This window comes from Dendrobates tinctorius, unplaced genomic scaffold (genome assembly GCF_039654945.1).
Source record: "Dendrobates tinctorius isolate UK_male_01 unplaced genomic scaffold, ASM3965494v1 ptg000094l, whole genome shotgun sequence".
NCBI lineage: Eukaryota > Metazoa > Chordata > Amphibia > Anura > Dendrobatidae > Dendrobates > Dendrobates tinctorius.
Window position 1 is genome coordinate 12624379 of NW_027361762.1, and position 23199 is coordinate 12647577.

The 23199-nt window shown below is 45.8% G+C and overlaps 1 protein-coding gene across 1 annotated transcript in view; it reads left to right on the forward strand.

Annotated features, from left to right (window-relative positions):
• GUCY2C (guanylate cyclase 2C) overlaps window positions 1-23199 on the forward strand; it is a 1090166-nt gene that overhangs the window by 920694 nt on the left and 146273 nt on the right. The window contains exon 25 of the mRNA XM_073586670.1: window positions 10883-10977. Within this exon, the coding sequence (XP_073442771.1) occupies window positions 10883-10977 (95 nt within the window). The remainder of the gene's footprint in view (window positions 1-10882; window positions 10978-23199) is intronic.

The window sequence follows — 23199 nt, forward strand, 5'->3', positions numbered from 1 at the left end:
TTTGGCGAAGAACTTGCTTCTGAATGCATGGTTTGCAGAAGTGTCTTCACCTCCAGAATGCTGGAGTTGATCTGCTGAAAGCCTGCGGAGATTTGCTCTGACAAGACTTTTAGACAGTTCTGGAAAGATGCATTCAGATGCAAGAACTCTGGCGCATAACTCTTTTCCTGACCCCTCTGCCGCTGCCGCCCAGTACCCGCAGGTGTACTAGAGGTGGCAGGGGCAGAAGGGTGGGGTAAAGGGAAAGCGATCTCCTCACCAGCAGCTTCATGTAATGTAGGCGGCCACGATGCTCCTGTGCTGGTGGATGGGACAGATGGGTCGAATGTGTGGGAAGGCTGGGAAGGTGCAGATGTACCGGGGCCGTCGAAGTGTCCCTCGGTGCCGGTCTCCTCAGGGATCGCCTCAGAAGGGTCCAATCGTGCAGGCTCCCGAGTGCTGCTCACCGTGCTGTGGAATAAAGAGAAAAAAAAACAATTAAAATAGTGACATGGTATGGCCCTGGCTGAAAAAAAAAAGTTACATCTAAACATTTTTTTGTCACATGTGGTGTGTAATATTTACCTTCTGGTGAGCATTGTCTCCCGGAGGAATGACAGGGCTCGTGCGTACTTGTACTTGCTCCTGCATCCTCCAGATCCACTCGGGGCCCGCATCTCTTTATTGAACTCCTTCTTGAAACGATCCCTCACAGACCGCCACCACTTCTCAATTCTCTCCCCTGAAACGAGAAAGGACAAAGTGGTTAGTATACAACATCAGTGTTTCCCAAACTCCAGTCCTCATGGTCCCCAGGGGTCATGTTTTCAGGATTTCCAAAGTAAATAGAAATCCTGAACACATGATCCGTGGGGACCACGAGGACTGGAGTTCGGGAAACACTGGTTTAAATCAAGCAACCGGTACTGTATATACTTACGCTCTTTAATCTGGGCCCGAGCTTCGAGGTCCTCCCAGCGGTCCACAAGGAGCGAACAGATTTCCTCCCAGAGTCGTCGGGTAACGATCAGGTCAGCGTGGCGGCGGTCAGCCATATTCCAGAGCGGCTCCCTTTCTCTGATGAGATCGATGAGGCGGTCCACATCAATCCCTCCATCCTCACCGTCAGAGTCGGGAGCACGCTGTGAAGGCTGTTAAAGAAAAAGACAAAAATAACATAATTAGCCTCCACAAAAGAAATGAAATAAAAAGTGCAAAAAAACCAAAGCAAAAATATTTATACTTACACGCTGGTGACCGCCGCGTTGCTGTCGCCGACGACCCTGGGAGGCACTGCGAGGACCTCTTGGCCGAGCACCAGATTGGGAAGACTAGAGAAGAAAACAAAAAATGTTATGTCTTTGGATGTAGGCATTTGTTTGCTGTGTGTGGTCTGCAGAACATTGTTTTCTATGTGTTGTGTGTAGTGTGATGTTGTGTTTCTGCGTTTGATGCAAAAAACTTACCAATTGTGAGCCCACTCCAAGTGTCTGTCCACCCCTTCCTTCTTCTTCTGGGAGCTCCTCTTCATCTTGTGATTCCTGTTTTGAAATAAAAGGCAATGAATACACATATATTACAGAGATGATGGATTTTGGAAATAAAAACTTACCGTCAAACGCTGACGATGCGAGGGAGGGCTCCCAGAAGATGTGCTGTCTTCCTCATGGCCAGACTCCATGGCTGTGGGTGGTGTTTCTGCTGCTGCCATTGCTGCTGCTGCTGCATCTATTGGGCGGCTGTTGAATAAAGAGAAACAAAGGGCCAATGAATATCTTGATATTCCATAGCCCTAGTTTGGAGGAATGGGGGATTTGATAATTACCGTCTCTCATCTGCTGCTGGACTCCCCTCCCGTTGTTCAGCATGCTGCTCCATTTGGGGTGGTGCTGATGGTGCTGCTGCTGCAGATGTCTGCTGCCTTCTCCTGCTCCTGGTTCTTGGCTTGGGTGGCATGTTGGGTGTGGCTGAGGGTCCCATTGTCTTGCTTTTATATATGTCCTGTGGGCAGAGCTACTGAGCATGCTCAGACCAAAGAAACCGGATCCGGACGCCGGATCGTGTCGCATTGCCGGATCCGGCGAAAATCGGATGAAACGCATGGCCATCCGGCTCGATCTGGCTCTAATGCAAGTCAATGGGGGGGAAACCGGATCCGGCATTGCATTTCGCCGGATCCGGTTTTAGTCAAAAGCGCCGGATCGCGCCTGACGCCGAAAACCTGATGTGTGAAAGAGGCCTTATGGACATGTATTTAATTAATAAATGATTATTTCAAGGAACAAAATGGCATGGATCCCCCTATAATTTATAGAAAGCAACACTATACTAATTGTATCTGTCAATGACATGTATGTGTATATACAGTCATGGCCAAAAGTATTGACACCCCTGCAATTCTGTCAGATAATACTCAGTTTCTTCCTGAAAATGATTGCAAACACAAATTCTTTGGTATTATTATCCTCATTTAATTTGTCTTAAATGAAAAAACACAAAAAGAATTGTCTTAAAGCCAAATTGGATATAATTCCACACCAAACATAAAAAAGAAGGTGGACAAAAGTATTGGCACTGTGCGAAAAATCATGTGATGCTTCTCTAATTTGTGTAATTAACAGCACCTGTAACTTACCTGTGGCACCTAACAGGTGTTGGCAATAACTAAATCACACTTGCAGCCAGTTGACATGGATTAAAGTTGACTCAACCTCTGTCCTGTGTCCTTGTGTGTACCACATTGAGCATGGAGAAAAGAAAGAAGACCAAAGAACTGTCTTAGGACTTGAGAAACCAAATTGTGAGGAAGCATGAGCAATCTCAAGGCTACAAGTCCATCTCCAAAGACCTGAATGTTCCTGTGTCTACCATGCGCAGTGTCATCAAGAAGTTTAAAGCCTATGGCACTGTGGCTAACCTCCCTAGATGTGGCCGGAAAAGAAAAATTGACAAGAGATTTCAACGCAAGATTGTGCGGATGTTGGATAAAGAACCTCCACTAACATCCAAACAAGTTCAAGCTGCCCTGCTGTCCGAGGGTACAACAGTGTCAACCCGTACTATCCGTCGGCATCTGAATGAAAAGGGACTGTATGGTAGGAGACCCAGGAAGACTCCACTTCTTACCCCGAGACATAAAAAAGCCAGGCTGGAGTTTGCCAAAACTTACCTGAAAAAGCCTAAAACATTTTGGAAGAATGTTCTTTGGTCAGATGAGACAAAAGTAGAGCTTTTAGGGCAAAAGCATCAACATAGAGTTTACAGGAGAAAAAAGAGGCATTCAAAGAAAAGTACACGGTCCCTACAGTCAAACATGGCGGAGGTTCCCTGATGTTTTGGGGTTGCTTTGCTGCCTCTGGCACTGGACTGCTTGACCGTGTGCATGGCATTATGAAGTCAGAAGACTACCAACAAATTTTGCAGCATAATTTAGGGCCCAGTGTGAGAAAGCTGGGTCTACCTCAGAGGTCATAGGTCTTCCAGCATGACAATAACCCAAAACACACTTCAAAAAGCACTAGAAAATGGTTTGAGAGAAAGCACTGGAGACTTCTAAGGTGGCCAGCAATGAGTCCAGACCTGAATCCCATAGAACACCTGTGGAGAGATCTAAAAATGGCAGTTTGGAGAAGGCACCCTTCAAATATCAGGGACCTGGAGTAGTTTGCCAAAGAAGAATGGTCTAAAATTCCAGCAGAGCATTGTAAGAAACTCATTGATGGTTACCGTAAGCGGTTGGTCGCAGTTATTTTGGCTAAAGGTTGTGCAACCAAGTATTAGGCTGAGGGTGCCAATACTTTTGTCCGGCCCATTTTTGGAGTTTTGTGTGAAATGATCAATATTTTGCTTTTTGCTTCATTCTCTTTTGTGTTTTTTCATTTAAGACAAATTAAATGAAGATAATAATACCAAAGAATTTGTGTTTGCAATCATTTTCAGGAAGAAACTTAATATTATCTGACAGAATTGCAGGGGTGTCAATACTTTTGGCCATGACTGTATATATATATATATATATATATATATATATATATACAGTGCTGTGCAAATTAATTGGGACAAAACATTTTTTTAAGTAAAATCCTAAGTTGGTTACCAGTCAGTGATTCAAACCAGTTTTACATGCTTTGAACAGGCACTCACACTTGTTCAAAGCAGTTAAAACTGGTTTGAATCACTGACTGGTAACCAACTTACGATTTTACTTAAAAAAATGCTTTGTCCCAATTAATTTGCACAGCACTGTATATATATATATAATTTTTTTAGTATATATAAATATATTATATGTATAGATTATACATATATGTATATATATTATATGTATATATATTACATATATACATAATATCTGGTTAAATATATATTATATATATTATATGTATACAGTGTCTTGCGAAAGTATTCGGCCCCCTGGAACTTTCCAACCTTTTCCCACATATCTGCAGTTCATCCAGAGTGATCATGGGCCTCTTGTCTGTATCTCTGATCAGTTTTCTCCTTGTTTGAGATGAAAGTTTAGAGGGATGGCCGGGTCTTGGTAGATTTGCAGTGGTATGATACTCCTTCCATTTCAATATGATCGCTTGCACAGTGCTCCTTGGGATGTTTAAAGTTTTGGAAATCATTTTGTATCCAAATCCAGCTTTAAACTTCTCCACAACAGTATCACGGACCTGCCTTTTGTGTTCCTTGGTCTTCATGATGCTCTCTGTGCTTCAAACAGAACCCTGAGACTCTTCAAACAGAACCCTGAGACTATCACAGAGCAGGTACATTTATACGGAGACTTAATTAAACACAGGTGGATTATATTTATCATCCTTAGTCATTTAGGACATTGGATCATTCAGAGATCCACAATGAACTTCTGGAGTGAGTTTGCTGCACTGAAAGTAAAGGGGCAGAATAATACTGCACGTCCAACTTTTCAGTTTTTGTATTTCCAAAAATATATAAAATAACCAATAAATTTCATTCAACTTCACAATTGTGTCCCACTTGTTGTTGATTCTTCACCAAAAATTTACATTTGGTATCTTTATGTTTGAAGCATGATATGTGGGAAAAGGTTGAAAAGTTCCAGGGAGCCGAATACTTTCACAAGGCACTGTATATATATAATATGTATTATATATTTATATGCTATGTATATATATATATATACATATATAGCATAGTAAGATTGAACAAAAGCCGTTAACTCATTTGTCGGCTTCTGTAAAATCATTGGAGAACTCGACAGGATTTTACAGAAGCTACCGCTGATGTTACTGAGGCTGCGCAGACTCCCCGCCTGACTTGAGGTGAACTCGACAGTGTAGGAAAATGTTTAGAAACTTTCCCATGCTAATGAGTTCATGTCAGGTTAGGCAGGGAGGCTGCGCAGGCAGCTTTTCATTCATTCCACCTTGGTTTACAGCTGGGAGTCGCATTAGCACCGCTCCTGGTTGTAAACTATTTAACCCCTTGAGATGGATTGCAGCGTGGGACATGACTGTACAGAGGATAAGTATGGGATATTGTTGCTTTTTTATTTTGAGAACAAGGGCTTTGATTGTACTGGGAGTTTAATAAAGATGACAAAATTGTGTGTTCAATTATTTCACTAAACGTCTTTATTGTTAATGCGTGTTTTTTTAACCCTTTCAGACTATTGGATTAATAATGGATAGGTGTCTTATTGACACCTCTCCATTGTTAACCAGGCTTAAAGTCACCTTACAATACCAAGGTGACAATAACCCCTTATTACCCCATATTCCACCCACTACAGGGCAATGGGAAGAGAGAGGGTAAGTGCCTTTTCTGGGGTGGCTGGGGGCAAATGTTTTTAGCTGGGGGGGCCAATAACCATGGTCCCTCTCTAGGCTATTAATATCTGCACTCAGTCACTAGTTTTCCCTCTCCGGCGGAGAAAATTGTGCTGGAGCCCTCTCCAGTTTTTTTTGTGAATTAACCTTTTAATTTAACACCTACAGCTCCAAAATTTTACACACACTCTACTAACATTATTAGTGAGGGACATATATAAATATAATGGATATGCAATGGTTCGCAGTATGTAAACCATGTCCTATATCCTGTCGGGTTCTGTAATGATTTTACAGAAGCCAACAAATGAATTGCTGGCTATTCTACTATGTATCTCTCTATGAAATATAAAGATAAATATATATATACAGTGGGGCAAAAAAGTATTTAGTCAGTCAGCAATAGTGCAAGTTCCACCACTTAAAAAGATGAGAGGCGTCTGTAATTTACATCATAGGTAGACCTCAACTATGGGAGACAAACTGAGAAAAAAAATCCAGAAAATCACATTGTCTGTTTTTTTTTCATTTTATTTGCATATTATGGTGGAAAATAAGTATTTGGTCAGAAACAAAATTTCATCTCAATACTTTGTGATATATCCTTTGTTGGCAATGACAGAGGTCAAACGTTTTCTGTAAGTCTTCACAAGGTTGCCACACACTGTTGTTGGTATGTTGGCCCATTCCTCCATGCAGATCTCCTCTAGAGCAGTGATGTTTTTGGCTTTTCGCTTGGCAACACGGACTTTCAACTCCCTCCAAAGGTTTTCTATAGGGTTGAGATCTGGAGACTGGCTAGGCCACTCCAGGACCTTGAAATGCTTCTTACGAAGCCACTCCTTCGTTGCCCTGGCGGTGTGCTTTGGATCATTGTCATGTTGAAAGACCCAGCCACGTTTCATCTTCAATGCCCTTGCTGATGGAAGGAGGTTTGCACTCAAAATCTCACGATACATGGCCCCATTCATTCTTTCATGTACCCGGATCAGTCGTCCTGGCCCCTTTGCAGAGAAACAGCCCCAAAGCATGATGTTTCCACCACCATGCTTTACAGTAGGTATGGTGTTTGATGGATGCAACTCAGTATTCTTTTTCCTCCAAACACGACAAGTTGTGTTTCTACCAAACAGTTCCAGTTTGGTTTCATCAGACCATAGGACATTCTCCCAAAACTCCTCTGGATCATCCAAATGCTCTCTAGCAAACTTCAGACAGGCCCGGACATGTACAGGCTTAAGCAGTGGGACACGTCTGGCACTGCAGGATCTGAGTCCATGGTGGCGTAGTGTGTTACTTATGGTAGGCCTTGTTACATTGGTCCCAGCTCTCTGCAGTTCATTCACTAGGTCCCCCCGTGTGGTTCTGGGATTTTTGCTCACCGTTCTTGTGATCATTCTGACCCCACGGGGTGGGATTTTGCATGGAGCACCAGATCGAGGGAGATTATCAGTGGTCTTGTATGTCTTCCATTTTCTAATTCTTCTCTTCTTTTTAACATATTTATTAATGACCTTGTAGGGGGCATAGAGAGTAGAATTTCAATATTTGCAGATGACACTAAACTCTGCAGGGTAATTAATACAGAGGAGGACAATTTTATATTACAGGAGGATTTATGTAAACTAGAAGCTTGGGCTGATAAATGGCAAATGAGCTTTAATTGGGAAAAATGTAAGGTCATGCACTTGGGTAGAACGAACAAGTTGTATAATTATGTGCTTAATTGTAAAACACTGGGCAAAACAGTCACTGAAAAAGACCTGGGTGTATGGGTGGACGACAAACTCACATTTAGTGGCCAGAGTCAAGCAGCTGCTGCAAAGGCAAATAAAATAATGGGATGCATTAAAAGAGGCATAGATGCTCATGAGGAGAACATAATTTTACCTCTATATAAGTCACTAGTGCGACCACACTTAGAATACTGTGTACAGTTCTGGTCTCCGGTGTATAAGAAAGACATAGCTGAACTGGAGTGGGTGCAGAGAAGAGCGACCAAGGTTATTAGGGAACTAGGAGGTCTGCAATACCAAGACAGGTTATTACACTTGGGGTTATTTAGTTTGGAGAATCGAAGGCTTAGGGGTGATCTTATTACAATGTATAAATATATGCGGGGACAATACAAAGACCTTTCTAATGATCTTTTTACTCTTAGACCTGTGACGGGGACAAGGGGGCATCCTCTACGTCTGGAGGAAAGAAGGTTTAAGCATACTCACAGACGCGGATTCTTTACTGTAAGAGCAGTGAGACTATGGAACTCTCTGCCATATGATGTTGTAATGAGTGATTCACTACTAAAATTTAAGAAGGGACTGGATGCCTTTCTTGAAAAGTATAATATTACAGGGTATATACACTAGTCTCCTTAATATTGCGTTGATCCAGGGAGCTAGTCTGATTGCCGTATGTGGAGTCGGGAAGGAATTTTTTTCCCCAATGTGAAGCTTACTGTTGCCACATGGGGTTTTTTTGCCTTCCTCTGGATCAACATGTTAGGGCAAGTTAGGATAGGATATGGGTTGAACTAGATGGACTTAAAGTCTCCCTTCAACCTTAATAACTATTTTACTATGTTACTATGTTACTAATTATTGCTCCCACAGTTGATTTCTTCACTCCAAGCTGGTTGGCTATTGCAGATTCAGTCTTCCCAGCCTGGTGCAGGGCTACAATTTTGTTTCTGGTGTCCTTTGACAGCTCTTTGGTCTTCACCATAGTGGAGTTTGGAGTCAGACTGTTTGAGGGTGTGCACAGGTGTCTTTTTATACTGATAACAAGTTTAAACAGGTGCCATTACTACAGGTAATGAGTGGAGGAAAGAGGAGACTCTTAAAGAAGAAGTTACAGGTCTGTGAGAGCCAGAAATCTTGATTGCTTGTTTCTGACCAAATACTTATTTTCCACCATAATATGCAAATAAAATGAAAAAAAACCAGACAATGTGATTTTCTGGATTTTTTTTTCTCAGTTTGTCTCCCATAGTTGAGGTTTACCTATGATGTAAATTACAGACGCCTCTCATCTTTTTAAGTGGTGGAACTTGCACTATTGCTGACTGACTAAATACTTTTTTGCCCCACTGTATATATACAGTATATGTGTGTCACTGTCATGTGTATACATATATATATATATATATATGTACAACTATTCTACGTTTATTTATCTATTCTATCCTATTCTATACTGTACCTTGTATCTGCCGGCTTTTAAGCTATTTATATGTATGTATATATATATATATATACTAGATGTGGGCCTGATGCGATAGCAGTGGGAGTGCAGTGACATCACGCTGGGGGGTGGCGGCTGTCTCTCCCCTTCTCCCCCACCGTGGTTTGTGGCATGTGCCACTTGGGTATTCCAATATGGCGGTCAGCTTACTTCTGGTGCGGAGCGGTGGATTGTGGGATGCTAGAACGTCCGGACGAAAGTGGATGATGGACAATTTTAGGTAAGTATATAATAGATATATGTATATATATATATATATATATATATATATATTTATATGTGTGTATATATATAGAGAGAGAGAGAGAGGATTATTTGGTTTTTAAATGATGTGTACAGTTGTGTTTTACAATGCTATTTTAACATGAGTTTTTACATAGAGAGAATTGCTGTATGTAAAAGCTTATGTAAAATCGCATTGCATACGGATTGCATACGCACATCGTACGCATGTCATACGCATGTTCCGTGGAAAAATTTCACGGAAATCGCATTACACTCTCATGACACTCGCATAGCACTTGTCCGTTTTTTTTGGTCCGAAAAACGGACCTTTTTTTCTCACAAATGGGTATGAACCCTTATGGAGCAACTCCTTAGTTGCCCTGGCTGTGTGTGTGAATTATTTGTCTTGCTGGAAGACCCAGACACGACCCATCTGCAATGCTCTTTCTGAGGGAAGAAGGTTGTTGTCCAAAATGTCACCATACATGATCCAATTCATCCTCCCTTCAATACGGCGCAGTTGTCCTGTCTCCTTTGCAGAAAAGCACCCCAAAAGTATGATGCTTTTCCCACCATGCTTCATGACTGAGACAGTTTTCTTGGGTTTTTTTTAATCCTTCTTCTTCCTCCAAATACAGCAAATGGAGTTGATATCAGAAAGTTCTATTTTGGTCTCAACATACCACAAGACCTTCACTTATGCCTCCTCTGGATCCACAAGATGGTGATTGGCGAATTTCAAACAGGTGTGGACATGTGGTGTCATGAGCATGGGGACCTTGCAATCCCTGATTTTAATCCATGACTACAGTATGTGTTACTAACAGTAATGTTTGAGACTGTGGTCCCAGCTCTCTTCAGGTCATTGACCAGGTCCTCCCATGTAGGTGTGGTCTGATTCCTTACCTTTTTCATAATCATCCTTACCCCATGAGGCGAGATCTTGCATGGAGCCCCAAACCGAAGAAGATTGACAGCCATCTTGTGTTTCTTTCATTTTCCAACAGTTTTTGCTTTCTCACCAAGCTGCTGTCTTATTGTCATGTAGCCCATCCCAGCCTTGTGCTGTACAATTTTGTCCCTGGTATCCTTAGACAGCTCTTTGATCTTGGCCATGGTGGAGAGGTTGGAGTGTGATTGATTGAGTTTGTGGACACGTGTCTTTTATACAGGTAACGAGTTCAAAGAGGTGCAATTAATACAGGCAATGAATGCAGAGTAGGAAGACTTCTTAAAGAAAAACAAACAGGTCTGTGAAAGCCAGAATTCTTGCTGGTTGGTAGGTGATCAAATGCTTTTTTCATGCAATAAAATGCAATTTAATTATTTAAAAATCATACGTGATTTTCTGTTTTTTAGTTTTAGATTCTGTCTTTCATAGTTGAACTGCACCTACAATAAAAATAATAAACCTCTCCATTCTTTGGAGTTGGGAAAACTTTCAAAATCATCAGTGTATCAATTACTTTTTTCCCCACTGTATAATCAACTGTGACCCAACTCTCCTAAGAGAAATGTAATCCACATAGTTTGCTTATAGGTCAGTAAATATTATTATAACATTTACTGTAATGCAGCATAGGAATCAAATTAGATAATAAGCTTCTGTCATTCATTTCCAGCTTTGCGAATACATGTAAGTAAATCTACCATATCTATTTTGAAGAGGACAGACTGCAAATTTCAGTATGAAGTAAGAGGAGAAACTTATCTCAAGGTAAGAATACATAAAAGTTGTATCCTTTAAAGCGTACCTGTAATTTCATGTAACCTTTCAGAATGAGTTTTCATATGTGTATATATGAGGAATAACACTAATTTTGGCCATTATATGACACATCCTGTATTTTTCAATAATTTTCCATTCTGAAGTCTCTATCTCTAACTTTCAGTTGGCTCTGAGCTAGTGGGGGCAGACTAGTTGCTATGTCTCCAATACACAACCCATATATAGAAAGGGATTATTTGTACACAGCACATCTCCATCCTTCTTGTCTCTAGGAGATGTAACCTGCCACAACAGTGAGTTGGCAGCCTATCTAGGTTTGACTAAGATGGATTACAGCTATTTTTCAGTGTGAACAATGAGTTCAGTAGAAGAGGGGGAAGGAAAATATAATATATCATATAAAGAAATCTGTTCTTGATCCACTTATAGGACAAAGGTTCTTTTTTTATATTCATTTGTACTGTTCGTTTAGGTATAGGTGGTTATTTACTAGACGCTGCAGCATGATCTTCTTGTTCCTGACTGTCTCTCTTCATAAATAATACATGCTAATTTTCCTATTAACCCCTTCACTACCAAGGGTGGTTTGCACGTTAACTCCCGGGCCAATTTTTACAATTCTGACCACTGTCCCTTTGAGGTAATAACTTTGAAATGCTTCCATAGATCCCAGTGATTCTGACAATGTTTTCTTGTGACATATTATACTTCATGTTAGAGGTAAAATTTCATTCATATAACTTGCGTTTATTTGTGAAAAAAATGGAAATTTGGCGAAAATTTTGAAAATTTCGCAATTTTCCAACTTTGAATTTTTAAGCTCTTAAATCACAGAGATATGGCACAAAAAAAACTTAGTAGATAACATTTCCCACATGTTTACTTTACATCAGCACAATTTGGGAGCCAAAATTTTTTTTTTTAGGAAGTTAGAAGGGTTAAAATTTGACCAGCGATTTCTCATTTCTACAACACCATTTTATTTTTAGGAACCACATCACATTTGAAGTCACTTTGAGGGGTCTATATGATAGAAAATACCCAAAAGTGACACCATTCTAAAAACTGCACCCCTCAAGGTGCTCAAAACCACATTCAAGAAGTTTATTAACCCTTCAGGTGCTTCACAGGAATTTTTTGAATGTTTAAAAAAAATGAACATTTCACTTTTTTCACAAAAAAAATTACTTCAGGTTCAATTTTTTTATGTTACCAAGGGTAACAGGAGAAATTGGACTGCAAAAGTTATTGTGCAATTTGTCCTGAGTACGCTGATACTTGATATGTGGGGAGAACCACTGTTTGGGCGCATGGCAGAGCTCGGAAAGGAAGGAGCGCCGTTTGACTTTTTCACTGCAAAATTGGCTGGTATTCAGATTGGACAGCATGTCATGTTTGGAGAGCCCTTGATGTAACTAAACAGTGGAAAACCCCCACAAGTGACCCCATTTTGGAAACTAGACCCCCCAAGGAACTTATCTAGATATGTGGTGGGCACTTTGAACCTCCAAGGGCTTCACAGAAGTTTATAACGTACAGCCGTACAATTAAAAAGATCATATTTTTTCCACAAAATGATCTTTTCACCCCCAATTTTTATTTTCCCAAGAGTAACAGGCCCCCAAAAGTTATTGTGCAATTTGTCCTGAGTACGCTGATACCCCATATATGGGGGTAAACCACTATTTGGGCACATGGCAGAGCTCGGAAGGGAAGCAGCACCATTTAACTTTTTTGGCTGGAATTGAGATAGGACGCCATGTCGCGTTTGGAAAGCCCTGATGTGCCAAAACAGTGGAAATCCCCCAATTCTAACTCCAAACCTAACCCTAACCCTAGCTCTGACCCTTGCCCTAACCCTAACCCTAGCCCTAATGGGAAAATGGAAATAAATAAAAAAAAAATTATTTTATTATTTTTCCCTAACTAAGGGGGTGATAACGGGTGGGTTTGATTTACTATTTATGGCGGGGTTTTATTTTTGGCAGCTGTCATACGCTAAAAGACGCTTTTTATTGTAAAAATAGTTTATGCATCACCACATTTTGAGAGCTATAATTTTTCCATATTTTGACCCACCGAGTCATGTGAGGTCTTATTTTTTGCAGGACAAGTTGACGTTTTTATTGGTACCATTTTCGGGCACGTGACATTTTTTGATCGCTTTTTATTCCAATTTTTGGGACGCAGAATGAACAAAAACCAGCGTTTCATGAATTTCTTTTGGGGGTTGCGTTTACACCATTCCGCGTGCGGTAAAATTGATAAAGCAGTTTTATTATTCAGGTCAGTACGGTTACAACGATACCTCATTTATGTCTTTTTTTATGTTGTGGCGGTTTTATGCAATGAAAACATTTTCTATATAAAAAATAATTATTTGTGCATCTCTTTATTCTGCGAGCTATAACTTTTTTATTTTTTTGCTCATGACACTATGTTGTGGCTCATTTTTTGCGGGACAAGATGACGTTTTCAGCAGTACCATGAGTACTTTTATGTGTCTTTTTGATCGTGCGTTATTGCACTTTTTGTTTGGCGGTATGATAATAAATCATTATTTTTTGCTTCGTTTTTTATTTTTATTTTTTAAGGGGTTCACTAAAGGGGTTAACTAATGGTACAGTTTGATAGGGTAGGTCATTACGGACGCGGCGATACCAAATATGTGTACTTTCATTTTTTTTTGTTTTTTTATTTTCAAAAAATGAATTTATTAGGGAATTATTTTTTTTTTAAGATTATTTTTACACTTTTTTTTTAACTTTATTATAATGTCCCATGGGGGACCTCACTGTCCTGTGACAGATCGCTGATCTGTCCACATCACAGATCGCTGTGACAGATCAGCAATCTGTCACAGGCACTGCTGCAGGCTTCCTCATGCCTGCGCTCTGCGGGCAGTGAGGAAGCCAGCTCCCTGCAGGCCCCCAAAGGTCCCCGTCGCCATATTGGATCCGGGGACCTGCAGGGAAGGCGACCCCTGCAGCGGCACTGCACATCGCGCTGCTGTGGGGGTCGCAGGGAAGCACGGAGAGAGCCCTCTCCCAGCCGATGCTTCCTTTAATCCCCGGTACACCGTGATCATGTTTGATCGCGGTGTGCCAGGGATTAACGTGTCGGGGTGGTCCGTGACCGCCCCTGACACATTGTGCCGGGTGTCAGCTGTGATAATCAGCTGACACCCGGCCGCGATCAGCGGCACTCCCCCCGTGAGCACCGCTGATCGCATTAGACATACTATTCCGTCCTTGGGACTTAGGTCCCAGGTCACATGGACGGAATAGTATGTCCAATGTAGGAAAGGGGTTAAATAACTGAGTATACTGTAAATATTGTTTTTTTTCTTCTGTTTTTCTAATTCTATGATTGTTTTGGGTAATATTATAAAAGATCTGAGTTTAATTAAAGTTATGTTATAATCTTTCATAATTACTGTATATTGCAGTATAACAACTAGGTACAGTAAGGCTACGTTCCCACGATGAGTTTTTGTACAGTGTTTTACTCTGCGTATTTTTGAAAAAATGCAAATAGCCTATTTTACTTAATAGGTGCAGAAATAGTGCAGAAAATCTGCAACATCAGAAACTAATCAAAAGCTCATGGTGGGAATGCGGCCTAAGGTATAGTGAGGCCAGGTGCACATGTAAGGTGGCCAGGGTGGTAGTCATGGCAAATAGTTGTAGTGTTCCCACACCCTGACACCCCACAGATGAAATGCAAAGTCCTTTCTGCTGCATAAGCAGTGCACGCAGCAGAACACTCACGATCACTGTCAGAGTTCCTTCCATTCTAGCACTCCTGCTCCTGACTTCCCCATTCCACAAAAAACCTCGGAGTCATAGTATTTTTCCAACAGTTGAACTTTACTTATCAAGAGGGCACTCTTCACCTTGGTAGCACAATTCACACAGAGCCACATATTCTGCACTTTCCCTGCCTTCCGTGCTGATTCTTTTCTTTATGTAATCTCTCTCTTTCCTCCCAGTGTTCAAAGCCATAGCTCTTGTCAGACTCTGTTCTGCCGTGCCTTCCTTTTTTTCTCTGCCATCCATGCAGTCTCTTTGGACAGTCCATGTCCCATCTGTGCCTTCCATGTCACCAGCTCCCTATCAACCCTTTGTCCGATTCCAATTGGGAAAGATGCCGGAAACGCCATCTCAGTTGATCCCGGCCCGGTCTTAGAATTCGGTACCTTCCTGGGGATGGTCCTGTTGAGCTGGTGCCTGACTGCACTATTCTCTACTTGAGGCCCCTTACTGCTGGGTCGCCTTCCCAGGGCTGTGGGGTACTCGGTACCGGGCCGGTAGCAGCGGAATGTGTCACAGCAGTGGGGACCCGGTCCGTGGCCCTGGGCGCCCAAGTAATGGGGGAAATGTAATGGTTTGAATGAATAGTTCGTGACGCCACTTGTGGTGTTCGGCAAGTGAGATGTTGAGCCGACGCTGCATGCAGATCCTCTGGGGCAGGTGGTGTGTTGCAGCCAAGATGGTGAAGCTCCCCACAGGTGGAGCTGTAGCCCTAGGGCAGTGTAGATGTAGGGGAAGAGGCGAGGCACAAGCGGTGCAGAAGCTGGCACCCATGACGTTGGTATTGTCAAGTATTTACCTCGTAAGGGGATATCAAGCGTCTTGACTTACCCCCAAAACCCCACCGTGACCATAAAATGACCACCCCCACCTCGGCGCCCACTAATACACAGACACCGGTATTTCTTTCGGAATTTTTTGACCACAGCAGCCTTTTATTATAACAATAAACAAACAATAAACACTGTATCATAAACAACATGAGTACAATGAATTTAACCCTGGAAGGAGAAGTCCTTGAAGCCACAAGATCGTGGTGAAATAGTCCAAATATTGTGAACAACCCCCGACCATTTGCTCCCAGTCGTTACCCCACAGGCTCGGGAGCACCAGCACACCAATAGATGTTGTCCACAAACTCCTTGGGGATCCGCCCTCTTCCGACGGAAAACTCCCCATCCACCTTTCACCAGATCACGACCAGCATACCTTTAAACGAAGGAGACCCTACCCACAGAGTCTCCAAAACCAATTTCCACCGACTTCAAGGACTCCCCCTCCCCCAAAACCGCCACAACAAGGGGCCTTTGAACACCTCAATGACCCGAGACCCCCACAACCCGCCAAGCGACAGCCTTCTCTATACCCTCCTGAAGGGCAAGGGCCCAAATATCGGAACCCACTGCATTCAAGTGAATCCCGTCCGCCAACCAGTAATCGCCCTCACCCTTCTCCAAATCAAAATGTCGCACGGCAACTCCCCCGTTTTTAACTATAAAAGCGGACACCGCTCTGTTGACCTTGATCCTGGCCCGGTTGACCTTTTCCAACGATCTCATGGACCGCCAACGCCGGCGTGGCACGATCTCCGACCACACAATAGTGACTTCCCGATAAGTCACCCACAACCACAAACAATCTTGGTTGATGTCCTTGATCAACTCCTGGAAGGGACAGACAGCCAGATCATTACCCCCAGCATGAATAACGAGAACATCTGGTGCCCGGTCCAACCGAACACACTCGTGAATTTCCGGCAACACCCGACGCCACACCAGGCCCCTATAACCGATCCACCGCACCACCGCCGCCGATCTGGAAATTCTCAACTGTCTGCCGTCGGTCCTGACATCAGCTCTCACCACACCCCAGTAAACAAAGGAGTGACCAAATATCCAGACCAGCAGCGGTTCCGTACCTGAAACACAAAACGACACTCACAGAACCATATCGCAAAGAAAACGCTCCAATACTTGTAATATTTAATCTACCCCATGGACCACACCAACCGGGCACACCTCCTGCACACCTGAAGGCCGAACATAACTACGATAACGATTAGACCTCCACCCGCCGATGCGCTGTATGAAAGAGGGACCCAAACCACGCTCAGCTGCCTCAGTCGCCGTACCAATCCGAAAAGAATGTGAAGCAAACCTAGAATCATCCAATCCCAAACACCGAATTGACTTCTTAAACACTGCGCCAAACTGATATCGAGACAGACTTCCACCGTCTGCGTGACACAACAAAGATCCGCCCAGACTAGGACGAAGGTCCCAAAATCTACGCAAACACTGAGCCGGGCACATTCCGGAACCAGAGACAACCCCCAACACAACTCGACGGCCTTTCCCAGACTGGTCCGTTTTTGACCTACGTAGCCAAAATTCGATGCCCTGAGAGGTCAACGTCACATCCCTCGCTAACATCCCGCCCACAGACTCTTTATTGTGAGTCACGAGTTCCCCAATCTGCAGTGCCCCAAAAAATGCAAAGGAAAAAGCCAGACGAAACAACGCAACCTCATAACCATCCGCGCATACCGATCCCAGAACCAGTCCCAATTGCTCAAGCATATTAAACTACACGGGCCGCCTTAAACCCCCCCCCCCCCGAAAACGGTGAAAACCTTTCACCGTCTGTCTAACCAAAAACGTTTTCGTCAAATCCCTGTACCCGCGCAACCGAAAACCGAAAGACAATCCGGCCAACAAACATGTCACCTTTGCCCGAGACCAACCTTCGTTTGCGCCCTGCCCCAACCATGACAACAACAGACCCTCTTGCTCAAGCCTGGCCTCACTGGTGGAGCCAGCCGTAAGGACCTCTTCCCACGTACACCACACATTCCGGTAGGCCTCCCAGGTTTTTGGTGCCAAAGACGATACGATCAGTGACTCCGCGGCTCGTAAGCCACCCTCCACAATTCCTCCGGACAAATCAGACCCTCGAACTCTGCCTCCGGGGCCAAGGAACGAAAACGATCCCACTGTAAGCGAGAGAGAGAGTCAGCTATCTCGTTCTTCACTCCAGGCACATGTGTCGCCGTCACATGCGCATTCAAAGACAAACATGCTAGCACCAACTTCTGCAAAACTCTGACCACTGGAGGGGACGATGCAGTAAGACCATTAATCGCGCTCACAACCCCCATGTTGTCGCAATTGAAACGAACGCGCCGATTCTGAAACTCCTGACCCCACAAATGAACAGCCACCAGAATCGGAAAAATCTCCAACAACGTGATGTTACGCACCAACCCCGCCGAAACCCAAGCAGCAGGCCACTGAGCGGCGCACCATTGCCCTCCCAAATAAGCACCAAAACCGAATCCGCCTGCCGCATCCGTAAACAAATCCAAAGCATCATTACAAACCACATCAGCAATTACCAACGAACGACCGTTGTACTTCTCCAAAAAGGACTCCCAAACCACCAAATCGGCCCTGAGCTCCGCCGACAATCTCACAAAATGATGAGGAGCCCGAACCCCCGAAGTAGCGCTAGCCAGCCTACGTGAAAAAACTCGACTCATCGGCATCACCCGACAAGCGAAGTTAAGCTTTCCCAACAGCGACTGAAGGTCCCGCAACGATATTTTCCGCAACCGACGTGCGCGAACCACCTGACCTCAAATCATCAAGCTTGTCCTCCAGCAACCGAAATTCCCATTCAACAGTATCGATGACGATCCCCAGAAAACGCAAACACGTACTGGGGCCCTCAGTTTTTTCGGGCGCCAGCGGAACCCCGAACCGATCCGCCACCCATTCAATCGCTTTCAAAATCCTGAGACAACGTGAAGAATCCGCCGGGCCAATGCACAAGAAATCGTCCAAATAATGAACCACCGAATCACAACCAGAGACGTCGCACACGACCCACTCAAGAAAAGAACTAAAAGCCTCGAAATACGCACAAGACAATGAACAACCCATAGGTAAACACCTATCTACAAAAAACTTGCCTTCCCAAAAACAGCCCAACAACCTCACGCTTTCTGGGTGGACCGGAAGTAAACGAAAAGCGGATTCAACATCAGTCTTAGCCATAAGGGCACCGCGACCACATTTTTGGACCCAACTTGCCGCTTCGTCAAATGAAGAGTATACCACCGAACAAATCTCCGGATCAATACCGTCGTTAACCGACCTCCCCCGTGGGTAAGACAAATGCTGAATGAGCCAAAACTTATTGGGCTCCTTCTTCGGAACCACCCCAACGGGGAAACGACCAGATTCGGAAAAGGAGGGGACACGAAAGGGCCCGCCATGCGCCCCAATGAAACTTCTTTCCGGATCTTCTCCGAAACAACTGACGGATGCTCCAAAGCAGAGTGCAAATTTTTTAAAACAAACAGGATTTCAAACGGAGGACCCGAAATCCGAAAACCCTCCTGAAAACCAGAATACAACAGCTCCGCTCTTACCCTATCAGGATATCTATTTAGATAGGGGACCATCCTTTCCAGATTCACTGGAGTCTCCCCCTTGCGAATTACCCCCGCCCGATTTGGACTTCCCTTTCTTGAAACACTTTGAGGCCCCGTGTGAAGTACCGTTGCAGTTTGAGCAGAGGTGTTTAAATTTACAGTTGGCCCCAAACTTACACCGGCCGTCATTAAACTGCCAGCACACCCCCGCCTTGTGCGTTCCCGACTGCCCTTGACCCCCACCACTCGTAGAGCCGGCAGTGCCGCTATTCTGGCTGGTGCTTCCAGCCCCCCCAAGAAAGGAACTCCCAGACTTATTTTGCGCTATCACACGCATCCACAAGCCAATGTCTTTTTGGTCCCTGCGGATAGCCGGACGCACAGCTTTCCTCTGACGAAACTGCTCGTCATACCGCAGCCACGCCTGACCCCCGTAAACTCTATAAGCCTCCCCGATAGCATCCAAATAACAAAATAACGCGGAGCAATTATCAGGGGCCTGTTCCCCGATAACACTCGCCAAAATGGCAAACACCTGCTGCCAATTTACAAATGTCTGAGGAATCAAGCGCCACCTCCGCTTTTCCTCCTCTTCCTTTTTGCTATCCTCTTTCTTACTTTTGTCCAAATTAAACTTCTCAAGAGGCAATAGCGAAAATATTTCCACATATTCATCCTTCCAAATCCGCTCTTTCACCTCCTTTTTCAGATGGGCCCCCAACGAACCCTCAAAACACACATACACCTCGCCATGCGCCCGATCATCCAGATGCACACGACACTCCTTTTCCTTCTCTGTTTGCACCGACACTGACACCGGCGTGCCAACACAAGGGCCCGATGCGGCCGCGCCCTGACCCGCCAACCCGCCACCCTGTGGCCCAACCCACGCTGCTACCGGTGACGACCCAACAAAACCCCGCTCCAAACGTAAAAGCAAGCTGCGCACATCTGCCAACATATCACATACTCCCCCGGCCGACCCTGAACTGCTCAAACCAGCCTCAACCCCACCGCCCCCGGACTCTGCTAAGGGGCCCCCTACCACCACCGATGAAGACAAAAGCGGGTGACAAACAGGGGACATAGACGCATACTCACCGGGCTGCGAGGGGGCTGTGTGCCCTCCAGCCGGAAATCCTGGATCCCCAGACGCCTCATGGACCTTGCGCCTCCCGGCGGCGAACTCATCGCCTCGTTGTTGCGGCCCGAACACCCCTGCAGACTGAGCCGGGGTGGGAGGCCTGAACCCCCCGACGGAACTGGGCCGCGGCACCCCCACAAATGAAGGCTTCTGCCTCCCCCCCCGAGAGTCAATTCAGCCAAGCCATCGCGAGGCACCCGGTCGCTCAGGGCCCCCCACGGCAACTGGGAGCCCGACAGTGTCCTCTGCTCCAATCTTCTGGCAGCCAGCACCGACTCCACCGGGCTGCCCTCCGGTCCCGCTGCAGCCATGGGGCTGTGGCACATTCTCGGGGGCTCAGAGGCAAGCGCCGCTGCAGGGGCACCGCAGCAGCGCCCCCCCGTTCCAGCAAGATCCCCCCACCGCTGGGGGACGCGACCCGGCTCAGCCCTGCCGCCTGGCAGGCCGCCACTCTGCCCGCGGCCGAAGCGCCCGCCGAGGCAGGCCGCGCGGCACGTCCACCACCGCCGCGGCCCCCCGAAGGACCTGGTGCTGCCGGAAGTCGGGCGTGCGCCGGCCCCGCCCCCTTCCTGCCCCGGGGCGAAGGTCCGGACGCCACCGCAGGGCCTCGCCGCGTGGCAGGATTCCTCCCAGGCCGCGCACCCCCAGACGGGGAAGGCAGCGTCGCGCGGCCTGGAGGGTCCCGGGAGGGGCTCCGACGGCGACGCGAGGCCCGGGGAGCGGTGTCGGGGGACAGCCGCTCTGGAGGCCGCGCCCGCCGGGGCCTCTGCTCTCTCACCTCGGCCTGCCCCGGCGCTCGTTGAAGCAGGCCAGCCACCTGCGCCTCCAGCCAGCCAGGAGGCTGCCCTGCCGCTGCCGCCCGCAGTCTGTCCAGGGCCTGGTCCACTCCCGACATCCCGGTAAGTTGTGGGACTGTTCAGGAGCTGGGAAAACAGGAACAGAGGGCGGGCACCCCCCAGACCCTGCCTTAAATACCCCTTAGCTCCCCCTCCCCTTTAACCCTTCCCCTTCCCTCACTAACTTCCAACCCCCCATCATGTTGGGCTCCGCCCACGCCTCCTCCAGGGGGGTTGGGAGGCTCACTCCGGCCATTTCTGATGTAGCGGTGCTGGATGCATTGGTGCAAGAATGAATGGACGACACCAGGGCATGCAGTTCCAAAGCTTTACTCACAGTCTGTAGTACACACAGGTGCCTGCCTCCGTGCCATGTCCTCTGGGTCAACCTCCAGGCAAGATGGAATGCTCCCTTCCAACGCTCCGCCAACAAGTGCCTTTCTGAACGTCGCCTCTATAGCGCCTTTAAGTGTGAAGTACTCCCAGTACTGAGTTACACTGGAGTGCCTCCTGACAGATGTTCCCAAGAACTCTACTTGTACGGCAGACAGCTGTAGCCTGCTTCAGGGACTCCTTAATCCTGAATCCTGGCTCACTATCAATGTTGCTGTTGTGCCCCCAAGTCTTAGATGGGAGTAGTGCATTTACAGCCCACTACTCCACCGGTGTCTGCTGTAGAACCATTAGTGTCCATACAACCTCGGGGACCGGGCCCCAGCCTTACACTTAGAACTTCTAGGCAGGGTTCTTCCTCTAACCCACGTCCTCTGTTCCCTTTTACTCCTATGTTCCGTACTAGTCTTTCCTTCTTATGGAAGATCAGATTTCTGTTCAATGTCTTTCTCCTTCTTTCCTTTCCCGTGCCAGCAGACCCAGGTCACTGAGATCTGCTGCAGCACCTCCTTACTCTATCCCTCTTCCAGGGATCTCCTTTCTTCACTCCTCTCTGAGTGACTCTCTCCAACTGACTCACCTCTAATCCTAAACCCTCCCGCTCTTTTATGTATTCTAACTCCACCCGCCTCCCAGCACATTTCGTGTTCCAAGCAGGGAGCCACCAAAGGTGCTCTGCTACACTCCAAGCAGGGAGCCGCAATGTGGCTTTGGTGAACTACCTTGTTGTGTGGGATGCAGGTGTTGGAGCGTGGTCAGGAGCCTCCAACTTACCTGGATGGTGGGGTACCACACCTCAGGAGGAGGTGCAGTACTTCTGTGGCGACTGAGCCTCAGGGGCACCACACTGCTGTAGCAGATTTATCCCACAGCCAGTTCCTGTCTGCTCCACTGCTTCTCACACAATCTGCCCTGGCTTCTGCTTCTAATCAGGAAGTGCCCATCCTTATAGTTCATTGCTGCTCTGCATTGTGACTCTTCCCATTTGCTTAAAGGGGTTGTCCCGGCTTTTCACATAATCTCAGTACATATCTGGGCTGCAGAATTATGACAATAAGTAATTTACTTTCTGTCACTAGTTTGCACGGTTTTCTAGATATTCTGAATAGAACATCCAAGGAGGGTGTGTTATGGCATTGAAATGAGAATTAGTCGTAACCTCCTACTCTAGTCCAAACATGCCATCTATAGCAACAACCCCACCCTCCATAGCTACAGGCCCTCCCCGTCCACATGAAGAAGCCCTCATCACACAGTAACAAATCCTCCCCGTCCGAGGAGATAAAATCGTCCTGTATTCTGGGACAGGCTGCTCCCATCAGTATTTGTGTGCATCAGTATTTGTGTCATTAGAGACACAGTGCTCACACATACACTGCACCAAATCTGCTGTTGTGTGAAGACATCAGTGACAGAGCTGTCTCATTCACACAGCAGAGGCTTTGTCACACAACAGATTACATCAGTGACTGCCATCCCCTGTGCAGATTAGAAGCTGCAGACCCCCATCACTGGCCATCACACAGTCTGTTCTCACTGCTGCCAGCAGCCTGGGACAGTGAGGGAAGGAATTACTGATAATGAGTTATG